Source organism: Bipolaris oryzae (genome assembly GCF_000523455.1).
Source record: "Bipolaris oryzae ATCC 44560 unplaced genomic scaffold scaffold_99, whole genome shotgun sequence".
NCBI classification, from domain to species: Eukaryota; Fungi; Ascomycota; class Dothideomycetes; order Pleosporales; family Pleosporaceae; genus Bipolaris; species Bipolaris oryzae.
In genome coordinates, this window is record NW_006911375.1 from 34,655 (window position 1) to 47,224 (window position 12,570).

Genomic DNA, 12,570 nt, shown 5'->3' on the forward strand with positions numbered 1-12,570 from the left:
TGCAACGCAATCTCCTGGTGACAGCACCTCGCCGTGTGCACACCAGTCATTGTCCTAGCCAAGGTCTTGTCACCGTGAAGCCAATCAACCCGCTTTTGGCTCTACCAACCCCACAAATCCCACCTTCATCATGTTCAGAAACAACTACGACAACGACTCGGTCACCTTCTCGCCACAGGGTCGTATCTTTCAGGTCGAGTATGCACAAGAGGCTGTCAAACAGGGTTCAGTTGTTGTGGGCATTGTCAGCAAGACACACGCAGTACTTGCAGCAATCAAGGTAGACGCCTCCATTGCTTGTTTTATGTCGACGAATTCAACTAACATATTATGCAGCGAAATGCCGAGGAGCTCTCATCATACCAGAAGAAGATCATCCCCGTAGATTCCCACTTTGGTGTCGCCCTTGCTGGCCTCGCCTCCGATGCCCGCGTTCTCTCCAACTTCATGAAGCAGCAATCACTCGCATCCCGCCTCACGTACGACCGCGCCATTCCCCTCTCCGAAATCACTTCGCGTATCGCAGACCGCGCACAAACCAACACGCAGCAGTATGGACGGAGACCTTATGGCGTTGGATTGTTGATTGCAGGTGTAGACGCAAAGGGACCCCACTTGTTCGAGTTCCAGCCAAGCGGTGTCACACAGGAGATGATTGCATGCGGTATTGGAGCCAGGAGTCAGATGGCAAGGACATACCTTGAGAGGCATCTGGATGAGTTCGAAGGTGCCAGCAGGGAGGAGTTGATCAAGCACGCTCTGAGATCACTGAAGGAGTCGCTATCACAGGACAAGGAGCTAACAGTCGACAACACCAGTGTCGGTATTGGCGGCATTGGTGAGAACTTTGCGCTTTACGAGGGCCAGGACCTTGCTGAATGGCTAGACGCTACGTTCGAGAACAGGGAAGGTGGCGATGACGCGGAGGGCGGTGAGGCTATGGAGCTGTAGGAGACTGAGTTTCTCACGGTTCACTACAAGCATCATAGGTCTCAGGCGTAGGACCAGAAGTGCTCCTTGACGAGGGGTTACTGTAGATCACGACACGGCTGCGCTTTTACGAGCAGGCAGCCTATGAAAATATAATGAACATGACTCCAGGACCATTGCAGAGTATTGTTGTTTGCTAAAGACTGAATGAGTGCGCAGAATGGTGGTGATATGGCTGCTTGAGAGCTGTCGGCGATTGTTCACGTGATGTTCCAAGCTCCGAGCCGCATCCGCGAAATCTCGCTGCAGCTCAACCTTTGCCAACTGCATCCGCAACCCGCAAAACCCGTTCATAGCCACGAAACCACATCCAACCATCACAATGGCATTCGCGTGGAAAGCCGCCGGTCTTACGTACGCCCTCCCGACCCTGCAGTCGCTGTATTTCTGCCATTGGAACCGCCATTGACTCTTGAGCAGCTACAACCGCTACATTGCCGTCGCATCGCGCGTCGTACGTCGCTCGCTCAAGGATGACAAGCGCATTGCTGCCGAGCGAAGGGGCGAGAGCGAACTCAAGTTTGCCAAGTGGGAAGTGAGTGCATACCTGAAGATGGAGGGAGGCAGACTAGGCAGGGACTAATGAATTGGGCAGAATGGCAAGCAGGGTGAGGTAAAGGACCTCAACGCTGCCGCACTCCAGGCACAGGCCGATGCTGCTAAGTCTTCGTAAATCAATTCAGGAGAAGACGACAAGGGCACGATAGGGTGACATGGAATGCGGAAAGGAGCTGGGGGAGGATGAACGTATACTCTGTACTATCAAGCTGTACGGGAGGATTTAGGTCAATTTATGACAAAGTGAGCTAAATAGCTCTCCCGGTCTCTCGCAATACTTTTTCTGTGCTCGTAGACAGTTGTTTGGGGAATTGCCTTAGTGACCACCAGTGCCGGTCATCAGGGCTCGCCTTAGGTGCTGTAGCTGCAACTCGGCTGTCACAATCTTCCCGCCTTGGAAAACGACTCCACCTCACAACATGGCAGATGCGTCTAACAGCCACAGCACAGCCCCTGCGCAGAACCCGGACGTAAATAATAATCCAGACATTGCCGGTATATTGAGAGCGATCTGGTTGTGCTGCAACTATGCACCTCACTAATGTCATGCTCAGATCTGTCGCATGCGCAAGAGCACGCGTCTGCCTTTCAGCCGACTACTCCCACTGATTTGCCCCTGAGACAGTCGAAACATTCGGTGGGCGGGACACGGCCAAAGATTTATGATGTGACCGAGAAGTTTACACGAGCATGCAATGGTAAGTTGACCGATGTGAACGATGGAGGGGCATGGCGGGGCTGTGCCGTGAAGCCGCCCGCCGCCCGCCGCCCGCGATGACCCAAGTATCACTACATCTACGGAATCAGACAGTAACTGACAGATGAAACAGCTTTGGAAGTCGGCCAACTAGTTAAAGATGACTACTTTACGCTCTTTGAGTCTATTGGGGCAATCGAGGTAGCTGACTCTTGTTATTGAAGCTTACTTCTTACTGATCAGGATCAACAGATCATGGATCCTAAGATGGATAGTGGATTTCTCCAACCCGGAGAGACTCTAGAAGACGACTATGACACACTAACTCCCCTTCTACCAGAGGAACTTATTGGCATCATGGACCAACTGTTGTGCTATGAAATGGCATGGCACACAGGCTATCCTTTGTCACAGACGCTCTTTACATCCGTCTACATTGACAAGCTATTATGGCCAGAAGTCAAGGCAATTGAACAAGCACAATTCTACCGTGGCGAAATTTCCAACGAAAGAAAACCTGGACCATTACTAGAGGTGCTAAGGGCGTACTGTTTAGGTTTGATCAAGGGATGTGACCTTGTGATAGCGAAGGTCACTGGGAGAGACTACTATGAAGAGGAAGACTTTTGTACACACACGTATAACCGAGTATTATTCGTGAGCACTCCAATGGATGTCTTTTTGAGAGAGTTGGATGCTGTCGTTGACATAATAGAGGAGTAAGTCCTTTCGTCTTTACAAACTATTTACAGCAAGCTTACAATCGGTAGTCCCGATCTCGATATCAATGACGCTCTTCGAAAAGCCATTCTATCCAGATTAGAATTACGGACAGATTTGCTTCAGGCTTTTGACGTGGATCTTGCGATCGAGGGAATGCCCTACTCTTGGCCACCGGTACTCGAGATTATTGACACGCTGAAGACTACTCATCAGCTCGGTCAAACAGTACCTGGTGCTTTCAGTCCGAAAATGCAACGACGACTTGCCTCTACAGTTCCTCCACGGCCTATTGTTGAATTAGATTTCAAAGATGCGTTAGAAAAGCTGCAGAACATGGCTTCTGCTTGCCACGAAGCCACGCGGTTGATCTCCGTCAAACTTGATCCACTCGAATACCAATCATTCCTCTGGCACTTCTCATCTCGTTCGCCGCCAACCCTCACATATTCCAGATCGTATTTATCAACTATTCTACACCATCCAGAAATGTACAATCCAGCGATGTCGTTGTCGCTCGGCGACGTAAAAACTCTCGTTTTGCCCGCCTCTCCCATCCTAGACCCCAGCAACTGGACTCTCTCACCGCCGCGCAACCCACTTCTCCCCAAGTCCCCACGCCTCCAGCTGGCCCTTCTCATGGATGATTTTGTAGAGCGCGCAGACCAAGCCTATCTCGACCTCTGGATTGCCTTGGTCCAGAACCGGTGTCGTGTCCGGCGTATGATGAGGCACGTTATTGGCCACTGGGATGCACTGCAAGCCGAGACGAGTGTAACCGACAGTGACATCTCCGCCGCAGCCAACGAAATGGGGGTATCCGACGCTGTCATGGAATTCTCCCTCTCAACATGGGCGTATCACAAGAAGCTCTGGATGATCGAAAAAACAATCCTACTCGGCTTCGAGCAGGAAATCTACCTCCCAGACGAATACGCTGGAATGTACCTCTTCCTTTCTCTCATTACCACGCGCAGAAAAGAACTGCTGCGTAGAGTCCAAGTGCACTATACTACCCACAAATTCAATCTTCTCCGCCAGGGTAAAATGCAAGAGAAGCAGCTAGTAAACGACGCTGAACCGTATGTCGCCAGTCTAATCGCCGAAACGGAAGCAACCGCTGCCTTCAGTCTAGCTTTAGCACGCTTCTACATTGTACTGCTGTACTTGCATCTCCTGCCTATCCCCAGCCGACCCTTTTCCACAGAGAAACTGCGCTACGAAGTCCGTATGAAACCGTTTTTGGGGCTTCAGCCCCCCGAGGTCCCGGGTTTTGATGACTTCAAAGCGCATACGCAGCCGTATGGCGATGTGGCCTCGCCTTCTCCGGAGTTCGCTGAGCACGTAGCGCACTCAGACTCAGCGCTGTGGAGCGAGATTGATGGGCAACTTAGGACAGCGAAGGCGGCGTTTGCAGAGTATAAGCGGATTGGAGTGCAGGCGGCGAAAGCGGAGGGTGTGGAGAGTAGTTGGGACAGAGAAGTGCAGAATGCAGTTGCAAGTTGTGTGGCTTTGGGGTTGGTAGCTACGGAGATTAAGGGTTGGGTTGCGGAGAAGGGAGTAAACGTATCGGGGATCAAGGTTGAGATTCCAGAGGCGGGAGTGGGGAAGAGGTATGCGGATGGGTGGATTGTGCCAAAGGTTGTCAAGGAGTGAGGTATATGTCTGTGCTGTAGCTCTGGGTACGTAGAAGATCAAGCGTTCTTATCTGTTGTATATAGGATATAGAATCGATCTCCCTGTTCATTATACGGATGAAACTACGAACCCGGGTATCATATCAAACCATGCGCCCAAAACACCATCAACCCATTTGCCATTCCTTCCCCGCTTCCTACGCCTCAAACAGCACAACCTCACAGAACCCTACCCCTTGTACTTCCTCAACACATCCTCACTAACTCTCTTCACATTCCTCGCCGAGATACCCCTCTCCCCACGCTGCTTACTCTTGATACTCGCCTCATTAATCAATCTACACAACACCCATTAGTCACCCTCTTCCAATCCCCCGCCACTATAAAAGAAAAACCCCCTAGAAACTCTAGAAAAGGGAAAGGAAATAAAAACTCACTCTTGCATGAATAACACGTAATTCAGATAGATCTAACCTGCACGTTAGCTAACATCTCTCTCTCTCTTTTCCCCCTGTTCAATCTTCACCTTCGGTATATATGGAAAATGGGGGAAAGAGGATAGCAGAACGTACGAGAATATCAACATTCTTGCTAAGCGGCCGGTTCGAATGCGCTTTTACTATCTTCTTGACCGTGCCGCGGGGGTAGAGGGTAGGTGCCATGATGCTAAGGTGCAGGATGCAGGAAGATGTGGTTTTAACTTTTTTCCTTTGGATTGCGCGTCTTCGACTTTGTCTTAAAGGTAGTACAGGTGTTAAGATAGCAACACTCAAAGTCACTTTGTGGGTTGTTATGTCTGACTCTGTGGTGGACGTGTATTGCCGGGACGTGTCTGGGTGCTAGTGTTGGACACTGGTCAATGACATGCCAAGACTAACGCGCGGGCACGTGAGAGCTGCGGTTTGGTCTGATGTGATCCACGACCTGCGTCATAGCCCACATACATACGTAGTACATTCACCAATTGATCTCAAAAATGATAACTATCTCACATACTAACGTGGAAATTAGTTTCAAACAGTCCAACTGAACAAAAGAACTCTCATATGAGATGCATCTATCGGGACTATCACAAGATAATGTTACACAAGCCCCGGCGAAACGAGATTCTCCCTCTAAACTTCACTACAAGATTGTTGTATTTACGCCTTGAGACCAAGGTCCTCAGCATATGGTAGTTGGAAAAGATCGCCAACAGCTGATACTGAAGCGGTGGACTCAAGTAGTTCCTTGGCAGCCTGTATCCATTTGTTAGCGTATTGCATAGATCCGAGAGATGAGAATAGCCTTACCTTCTTGAGAGTCTCTTCTGAGACGCCGTCAATCTTCTTGGCAACCTCGTCAATTTGGTACGGTTGAGTGTTGTGGATCAGACCATTGCCAGTGAGCTCAAGACCAGCGCGGATGTCCTGGCCGTACTCGAGTTCCTTGAACTTGGCGGCGGCCTTTGCTTTAGAGACTTCCTCGCTTGAAATCTCACCAGCAGCGATCTTCTTGATGGCATCAACGGAAGCCTGGGCGGTTTGTGCGACAGCCTTGGCGGAACCGGTGATGGTGGTGTAGAGGAGACCGGCGTCGGAGTAGATGGCGCTGGTGGTCGTGACCTTGGCACCTGGTGCGGCGGCCTGGCCGAGCTTGGTGAAACCTGCCGACCACTTGATGGATGATTGACCACCGAGGAGAGAGCTGAGAACAGCGATTTCGGGCTTGTAGAACTTGCCAGTGATGGAGCTGGAACCAGGGAAAGCAATGACCATGGCGTTACCACCATCGTGGGCAATACGCTCCTCACCACCGTAGTACTTGGTCTGTTCGGCACCAATGTTTGACTCCTGGGGAGCAGAGGCGGGGACATTGTCGAAGAACTCGCCAACCCACTTGGAGAGCTCGCCGTGGTCGGCACCGTTAGCGACAACAGCGAAGTTGGGCTTGGCGTAGGCAATCTTGGAGTAGTACTCAATGGTCTCGGCGTCGAGGTACTTGGTGTATGGGGTGGGCGAAGCGGAGGCAGTTGGGGTACCGAGGCCACGGTGGAAAGCGAGGCCGTGGGCAGACTGGGTGGCCATATCGGTGACGCTGGCGAGGAAGCGCTTGTGGGCGAAGTGAATCAAGGGAAGGACCTCCTCGTTGTAGACGTGGGCTGCATCGTGTTAGCTGGGGCTCATCGTCGTCTCATTTCCCGACTGGGGCGCTCGGCATACGCAGGTACTTGGTGGAGCTGGCGACCTCGCCGAGGAGCTCGACAAAGTATGGCAGGTCATCGCGGAGGAACTTTGCCTCGAGGACCAGGTTCTCGCGCGAGTGGTGGGCATTCAAGGAGGCGCCTAGAAGCTCAGATTCGCGAACAATGCGCAGTGTTGAGCGCCTCTCGGTGCCCTGTGGATCAATTGAGCGTCAGCCGGACTGTATGAGTGCGATGATGCATGTTCAATGGCGTACCCGGAAAGCGAAGTTGGCCAGGCCCTCGGTCAGACCAGGCAATGGCTGGAAGCGGGTACCGGCCTTGGATACGAGAGCCAGAGTCGTTGTAGGGCCGGCAAAGTCTCTGCTGGCGTACTTGACGCCCTTGGCCTCGCCGGACTGGTACTGGAAGGAGCCTGAAGCTGGGGCAGCGAGTCCACGGCGCTGGGCCGGGCGGACGGCCTGCTGGCGGGCTGCACGCTGCGCGCCCCGGCAGGCGGTCGTTCGGGAGAGCATCGTGTAGAGGGCGCCGGGCGGAGGGCTATGGATGGGGTGGGAGGCGGCAATGGATGGAGATACGTCTTGGGGTGAGGTGGATGCAGAGGGTCGACATCACAAAGTTCGTAGAGCGCCAAGGCCAGTAAGTGCCTTCGCTCCCCTCGCCATTGGCCGGTGCGGGTGCCAGAGAGCAGCCACCCCACCCGTCTCCATTTCGAGAAAGTCGGCTTGCGCTTTTCCATTCTCCCATTGCAACTATTCACTCTGCTCTACACACAGCTTCCGCCCCTCTCCTCCACCCTTTGGCTTCTAATCCCCCACCAATGTCTCCCCGGTAGCACTGCCCCCTCCTAGATATCTGGCAAATATCTAGGCCCAGACATGTCTTACAACCAGCGCGAGACTCCGGTAAGCTGCGCGCCCGCCGCCATGCGCTTCCACCACATGATTCATGACCAACACTGCTCCAGATACTCGCGGACCTCTGCATCCTCCTTGTCGAGGATATCTATGGCGAACTCGCATCTGTACGTTGGACCACGAAAAAAAATATTGCGCAAGCTGCCCTGCATGACGAGAAATTCTACTCCAGTCATGCGACAGGCGCATTCGAGTCACCTTTTCTAACTATTCACAGCGGGTATACTCGGTGCTCGCACGCCATGGACGACAAAGCCTCGCTTCTATCGCCCGCGCCTCCTACCTAAATGCCCGGCAGATCAAGTATGGCCTCGTCATTCTACTTCAGCAGCACCTTATCTTCCACTCCGGTAGCGATGCGCCCTTGACCTACTACGAAATCGACTGGCAAAACTCGTACGCAATCGTCCGATTTGGCAAGGTCACGAAGCTGGTCGAGGATCGCTTTGGCAAAAAGGCTGCCAATGTCATGTCCAACCTGCTCGCCCTCGGCCACACACGCATCGCCGATTTGAAAGAAGCATACTTCCCACCCGAAACCGACAGTGATGATGAGTCAGACGATGGTGCTGCAAACGGCGCCGGCTCCAAGCGAAAGCGCACCAACGGCGCTCATGTAAACGGTCACGCAAAGACAAATGGTGCTACAAATGGGGTCCCTTCTGAATTGGAGGATGTAAAGCCAGATCCGGCAACGCTGACAAATGGCAACGGAAAAACCAACGGCGTACACAAGGCTTCCAAGGTCGACGGTATGACACAGAACGGCACGCCCAAGGAGCCTAGTCAAGAGCAGGATGATAGTGATATTACTTCCATTGACGAGCTATACGAGCTAATTCAAACCTTGATCGAGAACGGATGGGTCAGGACTGTTACAGAAACCCAGTATCTCTCCCCCGGAGACATGCACGACATGCTCTATCAAGAGTCCATTGAACAAGACAATGCAGGCATCACGCCTACTGGAACCAAAGATAAAGATGTAGTCAACAGAGGCACCTTGGCGCGCAAGCGTGCAATGCGCGACGAGTGGTTGACTGTTCCAAAGTTTGCGCGGCAAACCAATGGATCTAACAAAAGAGTGAAGACCAACGGAGCGAATGGTTGGGCTGCACCATCATCGGATGACGACATTGTTATTCGTGTCAATCCTGAGAAGATTGCTGTCGCTATGCGAACACAGCAACTAGTCCATTTGGTACAGCAACGTCTGGGGTCGGTCACTGCGCGTGTGTACCAGACTATGTTGCGCATGCTGGAATTGAAGACTCCTCGCTGCTGGGAGGAATGGCCTGAGCCGCACTTGGCTAATATTGAGCCATCTACCGAAAGCAACATCGACCCTCGCTTTCTCATCACTGCGCGCGACGTTGCAGTAAAGCTCAGTCGAGAGCAGGACCTAGATATCTTTGAAGGTCTTGACCCTAATGCGGCTGTGCAAATCACTCGAAAGGGGCACGTGAACCGAACCAACATCTGGACGGCACCAACTGATCCTTCGAAACTCAATATGGAAGAGAAGACAAAAGTCGTAGACAAGCACATACAAATGCTGGCAGAAGACCCGTTTCACTTTGTCACTTGGCATTCGCGTGCTGGATTCTCACAATGGCACATTGAGTTTGACGAAATTGCGAGACAAATGATACAGAATGAAGTCGAAAACACTATCTCAGCAAGAAAAGGCACGTTAGGCGTAAAACTCATTCGGGCTCTGCGGAAGAAAGGTAGACTCGATGAGCGGGCAATCTGCAATGTCATGATGATGTCCGCCAATGACATCCGCGGCATCGTCAACGACCTGACAGTTCAAGGCATTGTTCAAACCCAGGAGATTCCCAAGGTCGACAGACGAGAAGCCAAACACTCTCTCCACCTGGTCTGGTATGACCGACAGCGCGCTCGCGAGAAACTGCTCCACGACACATACAAGGGAATGGTGCGCATCCTTCAACGCATTGCCTACGAACGAGAGAAAGTCCAATTCCTCCTCACCAAAGCGGAGCGTTCAGATGTTGTAGGAAATGAAGAGAAGTGGTTGAGCAAAGGCGAGCTGGATGCGCTCAGGAAGTGGAAGGAAGTGCAAGAAAAATTACTCTTGCAGCTCTTCCGTGAGGATGATCTAGTGGCTACTTTGCGCGACTTCCATGGCCCATTGATTTCCGCATAGGGCTGTTATTCTGCATTTGTCCACATAACTGGCTTCGGCCTCAAAATTTATGCGGGAGCATTCATCAATCCGGCGTTCTATGAAACCATTTTTCCGTCTGGATTCAGTATTCAGCGCATCATCAAAAAAGCTACTGGTATGAAACGATACCCCCTAGCATATGGGCGGCGTTATATTTTCTTTCGACGATTTCATTGTAAGATTTGCGAGAGCTATGACAGCTATAAAAGGAAGATTGGCAGTAATTGATTGTGTTTTCTGTTAAGACATGGGCATTATGTACATTCAATACACTGCAGATACGCTTCAAACTATTCATCGTCATGTCGTTACTTGGGACCAATTATTCAATAGCGATTTTTTCGTTCAAAGGTGCTGTTGTCATAACCAAAAAGACTTCTTTGTCTTTGAGCACACAATGAGCTTGTGCATGACCACCAGGATCTCGAGATACTTTTGGGACAAGTTCCTTTCGACATTGTTGAAATGAAATTTTCAATTATGTTGGTATGGTTTCCATAATCCTGACAAAGTATTCTGATCCATCACCTGCAAAACTCAACATCACATTTTGTCTTGGAAAAGTCGATCTGCACAACTATGTCTCCCCGAACTACCAAAATCTCCCTTCGCCGCGAACTTAGCCCCAACATCGTCTCTAATCAAGAAAACCAGCTTGTGCGAAGATCAGCACGTCTGGAAAAAAGGGCTACATGGCAGAAATATGCATCTTGCACTCAATCTAATAGCTTACCATCTCGCGCAGAAAGCCATATCAACACCATCACTGCACCATCTAATACCAAACCCCTTGTTAGAACCAACAACCCCGGTCGTTCTCACCCACCCGCATTCCCATTCATCATTGATTCAGATACTGACTCTACATCATCATCCAAATACCCGAATAGCGACGCCGAAGTCCCCATGCAATATTACGAATATATCCTCATGCCACTTCCTCAGTCGCCCTCCTTGATACGCACCACAGTACACAGTCGTAGCACAAGCCCCGAAAGTACCTGCGCAGCCAGCAAAGAATCTTACGAACTCGACTGCTTCATCGTCAGCGACAACCACAGTAACAACGCTGACGAAATTGACCACGGCTATGACGCCGACGAGTCTGCTGCAGATGAAGTTCAAAGAAAAAATAGCATCTGCTCTACATCCTCCGAGGACACTTTGTTTGTCCCTGAGGTCAAGATTAAGAAGAAGAAGAAAGTACCCTATGCACATCTTCCAGCTCGCAATAAACAGACTGGAACTTTATCGTCAGAAGAAGTGGCAGAGCAGATTTCAGATGCGATACTGCTTTTCTCGCGGAGATGCAATAGAGGAAGGAAGGCTATGCGTGTTAGAGTTACGGAAGAGGATATGCGGGATGGAGAAGTAAGGGAGGGGTTGAAGAGAGCGGGGAAGTTGGGGTTGGTTGTGAAAAAGGAGGTGAAGATGGGGTGTGCGGTGTGGTATTTTGGGACCAAGAAGACATTGTAGAGGGGTTCCGGCACGAATTGGGTTTTGCTAGGCATTTCTTTCGCAAATTGTAAGAGGAATAGATGTGTCTTGGGCGCGATTTGAGTACGTGGATAACAAAATGAGTCGGAACAGTTACACTGGAATCCGACATGTATGCAGTTCCAAGAGTACTCTTGCACGTGATTGTGATCGGTGGTTCCAGTATACAGCCAAGATTGTCTGAGAATGTTATCAGAGCTGTAGTATTGGCTAGGAAAAGGAACTAGAAAAGGGACGATGCATAGTGCGGCGCGGGGGACATCGGGAAGCTAGGTTGGGATGCTTGCAATAACCGGGTATTTTGAGTTCGTAGATAGACTTGCGCATATTTTGCGTGCATTAGCTACGTGGCCACGGTAAGGGCCGCAACAATATGTGCGTTCTATAGGTACAATGTACCATGTACCATATCTGATGTCCAAGATAGATAATTATGAACACAAGAGTTCATGCTTTAATCTTGGGTAAAGGCCCAGCCATGCTGTGGACAGCTGGTAGTGGACTTGAGAAGGAAATGAGAGAGTGCGCCAAGTATGCAGATGCAGATATCCGGATGTAGCCAGCGAACACCGTTGGCCAGTGGTGTGAAGTACCCCGGACTACCTCGTTCCTTATACACCCCACTCCCAAATCCCACCCGCAAGGGCAGATACTGCCTGTGCGACGAACTACAATAAAATTCGTTCTCTTTAGGGCTAGGTGACCCTAGCCTGTTTACTCGAAGAGTGAGCGTAACGTCATCTGGTTCGGTAGTCGAGCGCCAGCAATTTACATGGCGCAGAAGAATAGATTAACCCGCCGGAGGTCGACCGGGAAATGTGCTCTCGCAACCCAGTCAAACACTATCAGTTCATATATGCAACCTGGTTATAGGTATTCGCTTGCAGGACCTAGTGGCGGCCAAAAATCAACCTCAAGAGATAACGAAAAAGGAAAGCCATGATGAACAATGCCATTCAAAAAGACGAAGTCGTGTTAAACAACGTCGTGTGGGTATCCCAAGGCGCGCTAGTGGCACGAAGGAGCCGAGAATCAATCACCACTTAACAGCCGACGCGAGAATGCGGCACAGAACATCGGCGCCCAGTGTCTAGCTGTTGATCAACAGTCCTCTAGGAACGCACAAAAAAGGGTTATAGATGAAGTCAAAGTCGCCTAGCGCTTGGAGATTCTTGTCA

At 50.9% G+C, this 12,570-nt stretch overlaps 7 protein-coding genes across 7 annotated transcripts; 5 read left to right on the forward strand and 2 right to left on the reverse strand.

Moving 5' to 3' along the window:
* Window positions 1-130: 130 nt before the first annotated feature.
* Window positions 131-951, forward strand: COCMIDRAFT_6732 (uncharacterized protein; the record flags this gene model as incomplete). Its single annotated transcript, XM_007691399.1, has 2 exons — window positions 131-280; window positions 337-951. 2 exons carry the CDS (start codon window positions 131-133, stop codon window positions 949-951), a joined length of 765 nt encoding a protein of 254 aa, XP_007689589.1.
* A 361-nt stretch (window positions 952-1,312) lies between these two features.
* COCMIDRAFT_6733 (uncharacterized protein) lies at window positions 1,313-1,663 on the forward strand (the record flags this gene model as incomplete). Its single annotated transcript, XM_007691400.1, has 3 exons — window positions 1,313-1,344; window positions 1,411-1,525; window positions 1,586-1,663. 3 exons carry the CDS (start codon window positions 1,313-1,315, stop codon window positions 1,661-1,663), a joined length of 225 nt encoding a protein of 74 aa, XP_007689590.1.
* A 304-nt stretch (window positions 1,664-1,967) lies between these two features.
* Window positions 1,968-4,621, forward strand: COCMIDRAFT_27700 (uncharacterized protein; the record flags this gene model as incomplete). The annotated part of the gene is made up of 5 exons (XM_007691413.1): window positions 1,968-2,043; window positions 2,103-2,246; window positions 2,379-2,446; window positions 2,489-2,964; window positions 2,998-4,621. The coding sequence occupies 5 exons, from the start codon at window positions 1,968-1,970 to the stop codon at window positions 4,619-4,621; spliced, it is 2,388 nt and encodes a 795-aa protein (XP_007689603.1).
* Window positions 4,622-4,831: 210 nt separating this feature from the next.
* On the reverse strand, window positions 4,832-5,264 carry COCMIDRAFT_99671 (uncharacterized protein; the record flags this gene model as incomplete). Its single annotated transcript, XM_007691426.1, has 3 exons — window positions 4,832-4,940; window positions 5,040-5,071; window positions 5,175-5,264. The coding sequence occupies 3 exons, from the start codon at window positions 5,262-5,264 to the stop codon at window positions 4,832-4,834; spliced, it is 231 nt and encodes a 76-aa protein (XP_007689616.1).
* Window positions 5,265-5,744: 480 nt separating this feature from the next.
* Window positions 5,745-7,299, reverse strand: COCMIDRAFT_99736 (uncharacterized protein; the record flags this gene model as incomplete). The annotated part of the gene is made up of 4 exons (XM_007691427.1): window positions 5,745-5,840; window positions 5,895-6,742; window positions 6,804-6,978; window positions 7,042-7,299. 4 exons carry the CDS (start codon window positions 7,297-7,299, stop codon window positions 5,745-5,747), a joined length of 1,377 nt encoding a protein of 458 aa, XP_007689617.1.
* A 363-nt stretch (window positions 7,300-7,662) lies between these two features.
* COCMIDRAFT_99670 (uncharacterized protein) lies at window positions 7,663-9,874 on the forward strand (the record flags this gene model as incomplete). Its single annotated transcript, XM_007691428.1, has 3 exons — window positions 7,663-7,689; window positions 7,752-7,808; window positions 7,919-9,874. 3 exons carry the CDS (start codon window positions 7,663-7,665, stop codon window positions 9,872-9,874), a joined length of 2,040 nt encoding a protein of 679 aa, XP_007689618.1.
* Window positions 9,875-10,474: 600 nt separating this feature from the next.
* Window positions 10,475-11,371, forward strand: COCMIDRAFT_38227 (uncharacterized protein; the record flags this gene model as incomplete). Its single annotated transcript, XM_007691419.1, has 1 exon — window positions 10,475-11,371. The coding sequence occupies one exon, from the start codon at window positions 10,475-10,477 to the stop codon at window positions 11,369-11,371; it is 897 nt and encodes a 298-aa protein (XP_007689609.1).
* Between the last annotated feature and the right edge of the window lie 1,199 nt (window positions 11,372-12,570).